The 13722-nt window shown below is 31.5% G+C and overlaps 1 protein-coding gene across 1 annotated transcript; it reads right to left on the bottom strand.

The window, feature by feature from the left end:
* Nucleotides 1-787: 787 nt before the first annotated feature.
* On the bottom strand, nucleotides 788-13407 carry LOC124361712 (serine/threonine-protein phosphatase 2A catalytic subunit alpha isoform). The gene is made up of 5 exons (XM_046815633.1): nucleotides 13156-13407; nucleotides 10137-10400; nucleotides 8213-8385; nucleotides 6212-6319; nucleotides 788-1990 (listed from the first exon to the last, which is right to left on the bottom strand). The coding sequence occupies exons 1-5, from the start codon at nucleotides 13390-13392 to the stop codon at nucleotides 1918-1920; spliced, it is 855 nt and encodes a 284-aa protein (XP_046671589.1). The 5' UTR covers nucleotides 13393-13407; the 3' UTR covers nucleotides 788-1917.
* Between the last annotated feature and the right edge of the window lie 315 nt (nucleotides 13408-13722).

Raw genomic sequence — 13722 nt, 5'->3', positions numbered from 1 at the left:
TATTTACTGTCACATTATTAATACTCATTGTAACTCATGTTAGTTTATAGAAATATAACATTTCCATTGTAATACTTTTTCGACTACATTATTATTTACCTTTGGATCTTTAAATCCATTTAACTTTTTAAAAGGCACAGTATCAATGACGCGGCGAAAATAAATCCGAGCTGGTGGGGACGCAACAATGACGTGGCTGCTGTGTGCACGCAGGCGCCATAGTGGACAGCACCGCTGCCCATCCGATCTGAGTAGACAGTACACGCTAAAATAATACGAGCCTACGAGAAGCCATATTTGGTCAGCACTGCTGCCCATCCGAGCGGAAAGGGTTAAATTAAGTTCACGAATGAGTTTATGGAAACATTTGCTTATTGAATACTGTCAAATTTACAGTGTAAACTGAGTCCAGTTTTAGGCCTAATGATGTAATGTCATAAAAACGCACATACACAGAGCAGGTTAGTCACGCACAACTGTTCATAACACCATCTTTTTTTCGTTAAGTGTTATCAGCTGTTAATGCCAGTTTAATTTGGATTATGTTTGATTAATATTATCATTATGTTCTCAAATTAAAAATATTCTGGGAACTTTTCCAGTTTTTTCTTTATAAAAACCTCATCAGACTTGAAATACTTATTTTTTTAATTAGCTGAATTGGTCAAGCTGTTCTTTAGATATGTGCTGAATTCATTTTTATTAAATAGATAGATATATAGAAATAATAGATATAAAGTTTAAATGAATATACCATTTGGTGGAAAGGATATATGAAAACACAAGATATATAGTCTGATTTATTCTTATAATCACAAAAAATTAACGTTTCTTGAACAACGAATAATTAACTATGTCTAAAAAAACTATGTTTATACGTGTAAGGCAGAACATAATTATGAATATGAACCCAAAATTTGGGGTTTTATTTTGTAGTGAATAATACTTTCAATAAAGGAATACAAAGGAAACTAAGTAATTTAAAACTCATTTACCAGCTAATTAGACTTCGTTTCGAAGTTATCATTCTAGGTGAGATAGTGAATAAAATAAATCGTTAACATGCCTTAAATAAACTGGTTTATAGTTAGTCAGATACAGAACAGGTTCCGTGGAATGTTAATCCCGGGATTAGTCCACTCCTTTTTAACAATTGTGAATCAAATTATGCCGTACAAATGCTTTTGGACTCTTTCCAAATTACAAAGTCTATTGCATTACAATATCTACATAACGAAAAATAAATTTAAAATTTTCTAACAGTGAACAGGCGTTGTTGAAAAATATATTTAAAGATTTCTCGGCCTACGGATAACAATAACTCTACAAAATCATTATCAATAAACCTAAGAGTAGTTGACATAAAAAATCTATTATAAGACATTTTTGCAAGATATATTTTACAAAAGGTGTCGAACCCCCACTCATGAATCAGTCAAGTAACTTTCACACATCAGCGTCTTAAATACTCGCAATAATAAATACAACGGAAATACCACAATGGCAGTGGATTTAAAATTTCACTTAAAACAAAACGATTATACTTTTAATTTAATTTTACAGTAAAAGTTAGTAAAATAATTACAACTTTTCTATCCGACATAAGAATTTAATTATTAATATTTTTCATAACACATATTGTACACAGACATACGAGATAAGGCGAGGATAACACATAAATTAATATTAAAAGCACTCAAAAATGCGATGCCTGCATTACCTTAACATCTGATTACTCGGCTCAATGACGTGCAGGTCTTTTTTTGCATAATTATTAGCCTCGGGTTAAAACACACAAACCTAAACCAAAAGTCTGTACAGTCGTCTAAGCCCTACAATTAGAATAAGAAATGTGTAATCAGTTTGTAAATTAAATCTATTAATATACAATTTGAATGCAGGCGATATGGGCATAATTTAGAGGAAGTAGTCGGGGGTCCTGCGAGTGACATGGGGTTCTCCACGCCTGGGGGCTGGGTCGAACTGCAGGCTGCAACAAGATAATCGGGAGTAAATTATCTGAGTCCTTCGCATAACATTATAACAGCTAAACGATCTTTCTGTCCACACAAGCAGCTGACATTCACTGTCAGATTAGTGAAATGTTTTATCCAAATGTGTACGTGAAGTTAACTTATGAAAATGGAAAGATATATCAATGATGGCCACTATTTAACATTTACAGATAATATCACTCAAGCTAATTAACCTATAAACACAGATGATTTAGTAACAATATTTGATTTATTAATTTAATATATACTAGAGCACTTTGCAAAAATAATTCATTGATATTTGAAGCAGTGTTTATTTATTGGTTATTGCTTTTTATAATAATTTTTTATTAACATGTTTATCTAATAAAATTGTTTTTATGTTGTTATGTATTTGTTGTAGTTTTATAGTTAAATTTTCATATTTAAGACTTTGTACCCTGAGCCCTTAATACATGTTTCGGCTAGGCTCCCTGGGGTTTTTTTGATGCTTTTAAAAAATTCTGTGTTATTACAGTAATTACGTTATAAACTCATACTATATATCTTTTTAAAGATAGAGATACATACTTTTTTTAAATGTATACAAATATAAAGTTTATTTTCAAAATAAAATTATTACATAATATTGAATGTTATGTAAAAAATACAAAAATTTTTTTTGCTACATTGCTTGTTAGTTCAGGTAATTCGCCTTAGAGTGGTAATTTTTAAAGCACAATGGTATGAATCAAATACAGGATCTCGCAAATTTTTGTTTAGATCGTTCATAAAATCAATATTTGGTCCCAGGTATGTATCAAAATCATCGTCACTTTCTGACTCGCAGTTAAACAAAAGATCGCGAATTGCATAACTTTTTCATCACCCATATTATTTAAACTCGAAAATAATAAGTAAATAATATAAAATAAAATCAACGGAAAGTCGAGAAGAAAGAACAAAGCGAGTATAAATACAAAAAAAAACACACGGATAACCTCACATTGGTAGCATTTGCCTTTACTTCATTCAGTAAGAAACTAAAGTTCTGATTATTTACAAACAATTAAATTCACATTTATAATACATTATAATAACATTTGCTTCAGTATTTGTCGGCAAGATTTGTAGAAAACTTAGCAAGACATCACTAAGACTCACAACAACACGCAACGTGAAACACTACAAAGCAAACTGACAGTACCGACAATCACCTGCGGCGCCTACGATCAGCTGTCTAGACTCGCTTGTAGTACGACGATAAATATACGTATTTCATTACTAAAACGTGACCCAGGGATCTCAAAACCAACAAATACGAACTTAGACAACCAATGAACATAATCAAAATGTTTGAATCCAAAAATAAGATGACTGAGCTAAATAATACAATTAAATAACACAACCCGAGCTAACTCGGGCGGTAGCAGGCGCTGCCGACTTTGCCTGACCTATACTCGGGCTCAGGGTACAAAGTGTTAAGAATGATGTAACAGTTAATTTAAAGAGATATATAGAATGCATTTTTTAATATTGACTTTTGTTATTTCCTAAATTAATTTAACACACTAGGAAATCATGTATTTCACAATAGGCTAAGTGATTCCTTACTGTAAAAAATGACTGTCAATTGCATGATTCATGTTTAAAGACAATAAATTTATAATTTCTGAGTACCAGAAATCTGATTTTGATATTTCGCTTCTGACCACCAGCTGTATCCACTATGATGTGGCCATTTACTGTCACCCTTTATTAGTTTATTTTTTTCTTGTTATTTCTAAATAGTGTATTATAACATCAAGTTGGTAATTTATGTATTGTTACTGTTAGTTTATTTATAAATATGTTATTAATTGTTGAATTTTTATTTAGTTGTTTTCATTAATGTCATTGTTTTAATTTCATCTAATTGTAATAATTTATTTTAACGAGTGATAGTGTGTTTTTAAGAACTCTTTTTAACACCTCAAATTATAAAAAAAGTATGATTTAAAACTAAAATAATTGATCTGTAATTAATAGTTCTAAGTACGCTATATCTAGACTAGGCATTGTGCTTTTCTGATGTTAAACTTGTACAAATCTTACAACAATAAAATTAATATTATAGACAATAGACAATATTCTTTATTTGTGCATTCTTAGAGAATTACATTAGCGTCAATACAAAATAATAAGATTTTCATAATGGTTTATGTAGTCCATTGAGTTCTCCAGCTCAGAAATTCTTAGATGGTGTAGAAGGGATGACTCAGCAGCCATCTTTTTAGTTCCTTCTTAAAGTTCAGGCTTCCTTCTTGAGATTTGATGTTATCAGGCAGCATGTTGAATAACTTTGCTCCCATGTAGGAAGGTTTTTCTTCAAACAATGCTAGCCTGTGAGCTGGCAAATTGAAGTTTGCAGCGTGACGAGTGTTGTGACTGTGGAGATTACTGCCTCTTGTCAAGTTTTTGTCTATTGCATACATTATCACTTGAAGAATGTAGAGTGCTACTACGGTAAGGATACCATACTCGACAAAAGCTGTTCGACAGCTCTCTCTTGGTTGCATTCCAGCCAAAATTCGCAGGCACCTCTTTTGTAAAACAAGAGGTCTTTGTAAATTCCGTAAAACTAGAATTTCCCCATAAACAAAGACCATATCGGAGATGTGAGTCGAACACTGCATAATATGCAACAGTTGCTGTTTTCTTGTCACTAATTTCTTTTATTCTTTTCACCACATACAGTCCAGTACTTAGTTTTTTACATAGGTTGTCTATGTGCTGAGTCCAAACTGAGGTCATTGTCAATAACCACTCCTAGGTACTTGGCTACATCCACAGGAACAATATTGGGTAATAGCCCTACTTCGTGTTTCCTTCTACCCATAACTAGTTGTTTCGATTTAGCCTCATTTACCACCAGGTTGTTATTGTGGCAGTATTGAATTGCCATCTCCATGGCAATGTGTGATGAAACCTCTAATCTACTAGGCATTTTGTCACTTAGTAGGAGCACCGTATCATCAGCATACATGATGGTAGTTGAATATTGTTCCAGAAATCCAGGAAGGTCACTGGTGAAAAGAATAATAAACAGTACAGGGCCAAGAACGGACCCCTGTGGTACCCCTCTTGTGACTGTTAAGGGCTTTGATCTCACTAATCTTGTACACCCCTTATCCATGTGTTTCAGCTCAACCAGCTGTTGTCTGCCTTCTAAGTAGCTTCGAAACCAACTAGCCGTAATTCCTCTTATCCCAAAATGTGCCATCTTCATTAATTAATTGGTGATGGTCAAGGCAGTCGAATGCCTTACTGAAGTCTAGTAGAATTGAAGTGGTGGTGTCTCCAGCTTCAAGCTTGTCAATAATACATTCTACTAGACTTACTATTGCTGTTGTTGTAAATCTGCCCTTTATAAAGCCATGTTGCTGTGCTGTTAGTAGATCGTAGTATTATTATTAACAGCTGATGATGTTTGTTTATTGCAGCAGATATTGAGACGGATTAGTAATTTTCTGTGACACAAAACTGGCAACAATATTGGGGCAGGGTGTAGAGGAGAGATTCAGATGCACCAGGCAACATCTGACTGTTTTTTTATAGGCTGCTTTAACATTATCATTTAGGGAATTTCTTTGTCTATCAACTATATGAACATTTTAAAATTAAAACTAGTATTTATTAACCTAAATTGATAGGTTCTGAAAACTCATTATAGTGAATCACAAACTAGTAAAGAAACAGGAAAGTGCATTAACACATCCAACTGCATTTAATCACTTCTGAATCAGTGACAGTAAAGGCCATACAAACATTGTTACAAGGCATCTTGGGAAATTTGTTATGGGATATGTGGTATTTTGCTAGTAAAGCTTTACTAGCCAGATAGAATAATCAATAAATCATAATGTGCAAATCTTAGCAAGTTCTGGGTAAGCAAATTTAGAAATAAAGGTGTAAACTACTACCACAATGGTTAGCAGTTCAAGAGTGATGAAGGATGGAAGTGGATTCAGCTGGAAATCGTTTGAAGAGCGATTAAAGATTTAGTTAGTCGTGAAGCAGCGTGATAATTACTTAATGGAACAAAGAAGGTAGGACTGAACTAAATACGAAAAATATAAGAGATATTTAGAACCAAAAACATAAAACATCTAAAATTAAATTTAATGCCGTTACTTATACACACTGTGTAAACGTGCATTCAAAAATATTTGTATGAACCAAATAGTAAATGAACTTACAATGAGTATTTGAGTGCATCATCAAGTTCCATGATTGCAGCCTGGTTTCCACAGCGGTAACAGTAGTTAGGAGCTGAGAAAATTGTTACAACATTTCGATCATGACACCTGAAAACAAAATTCAGGTAAGTACATTTTCTATTTTTAAGATAAAAAACAAGATAAACACACTTCATACTTATTCAACACTGAAAATGCACTATACAAAGAGCATCACATTAAGCATGATCTTAGTTAAAAAAAACTAGAACTAGCTTCAAAATTGTTTTAATTATATACATATTTTATAACTTCATTATTATGTTAACGTAAATTTTAAACGGACTGACAGATATAAAAATAAAATATTTACATCCTCGTTTGGTTTCCAAACAAGATGATTAGGGAGTCTAATTTCTCAGCACCACCGATTTACAATAAATTTACTGATCACCTCAAATGATCAAGTATCCCAAATAAAGTTCTTAACACATTCACTGCTGAAAAAATATTGAAATCTCAGAGGTGCTAAACATCATAAACATACGTTATCATGATGTAATTCCTTGAAAAGCAACAACCAAATTTTAGACATAAAATTCATCGGAAAATTGGTTGCGTCTCTGATCGGAGACGGCAGCACTTGTCAATAGATCGGAAACAGTATCACCCTCTTCCTCACTCCCCCCTCCACAATGTCATCCCCCTCCGTCTCTACAGACCTCCCCCTGAAAGATTTTAGCTCCTGACTGATATATAACAATATTAGGTTAATACGAAAAGGCCTGTGTGCTAGAGGCTAACTAAGCGTATAGTGCTAAAATTACCAAAGGTCTCTGATCAGGGACGTTAGCAGTGAATGTGTTAAAAATTGTTAAAATATGGGTTTTACGAATTGAAAACTTGGAACAATTAATTTCCATTGACTCTTAAAGTTTCAAAGATGTAATTTCAATCTGTAATAAATAACGTTTAAATAAAATTATAAGACATATAATCAGTAATTTATTCCCAAGTTTTTTTGTAATCGTCTTGAGTTGTCCTTACCTTATTTAATTCAGTAGATTTTTGTCTCAATAAAATACAAGATAACACTTTTTATAAAGCGTAGTTTAACCCTTAAAGTGCCATATAGTAGCTGCCTAACTTTGGATTAATTCCTTATCAAAATCGAACTCATTCATTATAAAAATTAAAACTATATTTTATCCACTCTCATTTTGCTTTATTTTTCCATGTATAATAATAAATAAAGAAACTACAAGTAAATATTTTATTTCACCACAGATCTTTTATTATCAGCACAGCAGTAGTGAACGCATATACTCGCTTGCAGTGTTGAACAGTACAACCAAATTGCCGTTCGTGAGACAAAAACCGGCCTAGCATCGATCAATAAGCACAGAGACAGACATGTGGTATGCAGAGCACTTCTCTAAACTACTACATACTTCCCACACATATACATGCTTACTAACAGTGCACAATTGCAAGTATTATAATTATATTTAGTTTTCATTCTGAACGCTGATATCATAAAATAAGTCAATTTAAATTTTGATACCTGTAAGCCCTAATAGTCCTTTTTAATTTATGTGTACATGGGAGGAATACAACATTTATTACTTTTTAATATTCATATTATTTTACATTTTGGCATAATAAGTATTGTATTCTTGGAATTCATGATTTTTCCGTACATTACTGTATTCTGTAAGGGTTGAATGAAAAAATAAATTCTTTCTATCATTGTCTTATTTTAATACACAAATCCACTACAATTAAGAGTTTTAGTTTTGTACAGTATATAAAAAACTCTATGCTGTCCTCCTTTTCACAAATATATCGATGAGCTTGCTCTCAGAGCCAAAGCTCAGTTTGAGTTTTGTTCTTTATGAAAATGCGAAATTGGAGAAAATCACAATTACTTGAAACCATCTTATTCCACATTACTGTCATTGAAGTTTAGCAAAAACAGATATAAATAATGATTGTTTATAGTATATATGGACTAATACTGACCAGTTATAACCTTCCATGACAAGCTGATGGGCTCTGGACACAAGAGTTAGACCGTTGGAGTGGTTAAAAGTCTCGGAGATGTCCTGACCAAATGTGTAGCCAGCACCTCGAGGAGATATACCCCACCCTCCTCTGTCATCCGGATCTGACCACAGCAGGTCACACATAGGTCCCTGTACCACAACACCACAATTACATTTCAAGCTAAGAAATGTACAAAGGAAAATGCATACGTCAAATGTTGTAGTAATAATGTACTGATCTATACTTGAAATTCATCTCATTTTAATTTGAGAACAAAAGTGAATCTTATTTCATCCAAAACATTTGTTTAGGTTATTGAAGTACAGGTTATTCATGCTAATTCAAACAACTTCACTCTTTAGTAATTTCATGTCAAGATCAGTTTAGTTGCTAAAGATATGTTCAATTGAACAGAGGGTTCGTCTCTACAACCATAAGTCTGTTTTATCAACTTTGGTTTCCTATTTCAGTGAAAATGTATGTAGTTGTGTACGGTTTTTATAATATTGTTACATTTTCAATTCAAACTTGGTAGGCCTTGATTAAATTATTTGGTTTTAAACAAATTTTACTTTTTGCACTTTCAAATTTGGAACCTCCTTCGGGGATTAGATATTTTAATTTAAGACGATTAAATGAGATAAATAAGAAAGTAATAACTTTTACTGAAATGATGTTCATTGTGAAAGAATTTTAAGTAAATCTTAAAACTTCTGAATTATTACAAATAAATTGACTTAATATAATATACAAGGACATACAATTTTGAAGAAGTGTGGTGCCTTGAGTATAGACGCTTTATGAAAGTGATTTTAATCTTTATTATTATTTTGTAATGTATATGAACAAAAACGTGTGTGTATATATATATATATATATATATATATATATATATATATATTTATATAAAATAAATATTTTGTATTAAGGCACGTTCGATATGGGAGTAATGGTTTTATTTTAAACAGAATATATATCGCAAGTATTTCATATTCGAGTTTAATATTTGTTTTACTCAGAGATTGAACAATTTAAAGTTTTGTCAGAAAAATAAAGATTTTTAGTTTTATTTCCAAATTAATTAAGTTTCAAAGAACCAGGTGATTTTATTTGGTTTATTGAATGACTTATTTTTGTTTTAACAAACAAACAATCTGTTTACAAAAGTCTATATTATTTTGGTTTATAAGATAATGGGAAAATATTATAACTTTATTTAAAGTTACCAGGTGTTTTATTTACGGAAGTCCAATCACTTAAAACGTACTGGACTAATTACTGAAATTTTATATGGGTATTCTTAGTGTCTCTGCTTAACATATTGGCCTACTCCTATTAAATAAATATATATATATAAAAATCTTGAGTCACGATGTATGTTGCCAATAAACTCCAAAACGACTGAACCAATTTCAATCAAATTTCACATGTATCCGTAATTTAGTCTAACTTAGAAGATAGGATAGTCATTATCTGAATTATTCGCTTATGTCGTGAATATAAACGAATAAAATGAAGAAAAGTTTTCAAAGCGCCTGCACATTATAACCTGCAATTACGAGATAGATACGTATATTAAACAGTGAAACACTATTTGAAGGCGCTAAGTTATGATGTATAATTGTCTAAACTAAATTTTTGGTTGAACTTAAAGGTTGAGTGGTAGACCACTTTGTAATAAAATACATTATGCATGTACAATACATTTTTGACATATTTTCTTGATCGTGACATCAAGGTAAAATCTACATCGGGGTTGGAAATATAATTTACTTCAACCAGAAATGCTCATACGCGGGCAAAACTTACGAAATGCGTGCGAAGCCGCGGGAAACAGCTAGTATATATATAAATTTTCTTACCCTCACTTTGTGATACAAATAACTGAAATAAATATTACCTCATGGGGAACTTCCTGGAGACGGTCCAAGGCTCTAATGTGGTCCAAAGTATCAATCGAGGGCGAAAGACCTCCATGCAAACAGAATATCTGACCATCTACCAGTGCTGTCAACGGTAAGTAGTCAAACAGATCTGTGAAGAACTTCCACACGTTGGCATTGCCGTATTTCCTAAGGCATTCATCGTAGAAACCATAAACTTGTGTAATTTGCCTTGACTCATGGTTTCCTCTGAGAATTGTAATTCTTTCTCTGTAGCGAACCTGAAATATGTATAACATTATAGATAAACTAAATTATATTCTCTAAAATAAAATACAATGATTCAATAGTAGTGTAACATGAGCCAAAACGAATAGTAGTGTAACATGAGCCAAAACGAATAGTAGTGTAACATGAGCCAAAACGAATAGTAGTGTAACATGAGCCAAAAAGACTAAACCAACACAGATCAAACTTGTTCAAGTTAAATATTACACAATCAAAACTTATTCTGTGATACAGGCAAAGTAAACCAGACAATCTCCAGATTTTTATGAAACTTGGCTTATTTTTTCTCATTCGAAAAATATATACCACATAAAATGTTATCCCCTTCTCTCTCTTCTGTTTTCATTTTAGAGGATCCCAAATGTTAGAAAATGTCATTTTTAATAATTAAATGTTACATTATGTAAACAAAACCTGTCCACATTTGGAATACAATTTATTTTTAACACTTGTGAATTTTATGGAACTTGTAAAAAATAATCAATCAATCAAATCTTTATTGCAAAAACATTGTTTTACATGTATAGCTATCGTCAGTTTTTATAGTATTTTAATAAATAATACTATAAGTTAAAATTTTATGACAGAAAATACATACTTAAATAACAAAAATAAACATGGTTTCCTATGAAGACTATGATATGTGAAAGGGATACTTACATTTTAAAATTCCTAAATACATCTTATATATTTACAAACAAACAGGTTTTTTCATGTATAGGAAATAGGCAGATATAGGCATCAGTTTTACAAGGTTCGTTCAATATACATCTCAACTTTAAAAAAAATTATTATTATTGATTTGTTTATCAAACTCAATTTTGTCCCCTTCAAAGGAACTCCCATTAGATATAATACTTTTGCTAACGTTCTTCTAACCCTAGAACTGTTAATCGACATAATTATGTCGGTTAATGCCGCTTTTGTGGTGTTAACCGTCAAAATTTTGTCGATCAAACATTCCCTCGTATAATTACTTTTTATAATATACTCCGGTAACTTATCGATATAATTCATGCACCATTGGATTCGGGAAGAAAAATGTTAAGGAACAGATGAGTTTTATTCCTCTTTGTATTATGGTTATGACGTAGCAAGCTTGTTATTTTGAACGTAAAAGAAAACGCGACGCCGTTTGTTGTGACCGCCATATTGCCGCTGCCGTTCTGTATCACTTTCGTGCCGAGCTGTGGATATTTGTAAGTTTTAATAGTTTTACGCGTGTTTTAGTGTCGTATTTAATGTGTAGTGTGTTGTTTGATGTCGTAGTAGTGTGTAAACATATATATTTTAGAATAAATCAATTTCTATTTACTGAAATATGTTTGAGAAATTACCGGCTTTGTGTAGGCTATGGCAAAATGACTTGGCTAAAATTCATTTCACATAGTTTGTTATTGTTTTCACTTACTAAACGTTATTTATAGCACTCTTTTAGCTCTGAAGTAACTATTTATTTTTGGTAAATAGTTTTCACAATAATATATATATTGCCTGTAATTTCTTTGGTTATATATAATAACTGTTTGGGTTATTCTATATTTTTTCAATATCTTTAGTTATATTTATAGTTTTCTAACTACATAATATTTCCTATTACTTATAAACCATAAATTTATAAATTTTTGATATAGTACAAGCTTTAGAAACTATTTTATATTTTGCTGAATGAAAATTTTTCGCAAAAATTTTTGAATAATGGCAAAATTTTACTTTTTTACTTTTCAAAAAATAATTTATGGTAATTATTTCATTACTACTGTATATTCTATTTTATTCTAAGTAATAAAATATGCAAAATAACATGTATTCATAGATAAATGTATTAGCAAAACTTGATTTACCAAAGTCTTACGTGTACACCCGATTTTCAGAATTTATACGCATCGCTGCTTTTTGTTCTATAGCTTTATGATGCTTTCATAAATGTGTATAATGTTTATGTTTTTCTGAAACTAGATAAAATTTGACACAGAATGGCTATCTCACTTATAAAATATTTCTCACTATAACTTCATTTGCTAGGTATGGTCCCCCCCAAATTTAAGAAATATTTTTTGTAAATTTTATATTTGATTAAAAAAAGTGTTTATTAGAAAATTTTTGATGGTTAATTTTACAATATAGTGCAATTCTACGTTTAATTCTGAACACAAAAATATATACTCTTATTTATATTGCTTTTATTTTATATTTTTAATAATTTTTTTAAAAAAACCTTGCGCGAAGCTCCAAAACAGCCCGACACTACAGGATGAAATGACCGCCAGTTCTAGGGAGGCAGATATAGGCATCAGTTTTACAAGGTTCGTTCAATATACATCTCAACTTTAAAAAAAAATTATTATTATTGATTTGTTTATCAAACTCAATTTTGTCCCCTTCAAAGGAACTCCCATTAGATATAATACTTTTGCTAACGTTCTTCTAATCCTTCAATGGTGCTTTCTAAAAAAGATTTCTTTTAACTTTTGTAATATTCTCTGTATTTCATTGTTATTACTACATGATATTTTTTACTTTTAATGTTAGGATTTATTATATTGTAACAAATGTTAGTAGGTAATTACTGGTAAGGTATTATACATTAATTTTCTCTTCCAATAATCTTGTGATTTCTGTAAACTAATACTACTATTTCAGATATAAAACTGGACTGGCCAGATCCTTTTGTTAGAAAGAAATTATGATAACAGCAATTATTGTCATATTTTGATGGAATAAACATTACAATAAAAAATGACTTACTTTCAATGCCACTAAGAGAGTAACAGTTTCAACAGAATAGTAACCTCTGTCCACATAATCTCCCATAAACAGATAGTTTGTGTCTGGAGACTTTCCACCTATCCGGAATAATTCCATCAGGTCATGAAATTGTCCGTGGACGTCTCCACAAACAGTCACAGGACATTTTACTTGCTGAACATTGGATTCCTTTGCTAATATTTCTTTGGCCTGAAACACAAAACAAGTTATCAACATATGTACTAAAACACAGCGAATAAAATAATTGATACCAATATCCATAAAAGGTTTTACCCTCTTATACAAATCGGATAGGTATACTTAAAATTTCATTATATTATTTTGTGGTAATTTTCACCACATATTATTTCTATTGGCGGGTTAACCCATTTGACAGAGAGCAGGTGATTAGTTGATACATGCGTGAGAGATACAGAGAGAGGAAGAGGAGTTAGGCAAAGGTCAGAATGATCTGCAGGATAAGGTCTAGTGAAGTTGTTCAGGTGCAGTCGACAGGAACGGTTCAGGAGAGCAGGGAGGAGTTTGGTGACTGGTCAGCTTGCTGGG

The sequence above is a fragment of the Homalodisca vitripennis genome, chromosome 5 (assembly GCF_021130785.1).
Source record: "Homalodisca vitripennis isolate AUS2020 chromosome 5, UT_GWSS_2.1, whole genome shotgun sequence".
NCBI classification, from domain to species: Eukaryota; Metazoa; Arthropoda; class Insecta; order Hemiptera; family Cicadellidae; genus Homalodisca; species Homalodisca vitripennis.
This window is presented reverse-complemented; position numbering and strand designations above follow the sequence as displayed.

What these genes read in the sequence shown, in the direction of transcription:
- LOC124361712 (XM_046815633.1), bottom strand. Translation starts at nt 13,392, where the DNA reads ATGTTGATAACTTGTTTTGTGTTTCAGGCCAAAGAAATATTAGCAAAG. An exon ending in TCCAGGAAGTTCCCCATGAG is followed by an intron (nt 8,386 to 10,136) that starts GTAATATTTATT and finishes GTTGTGGTACAG; the next exon opens with GGACCTATGTGTGACCTGCT. An exon ending in GTCATGGAAGGTTATAACTG is followed by an intron (nt 6,320 to 8,212) that starts GTCAGTATTAGT and finishes TTTTGTTTTCAG; the next exon opens with GTGTCATGATCGAAATGTTG.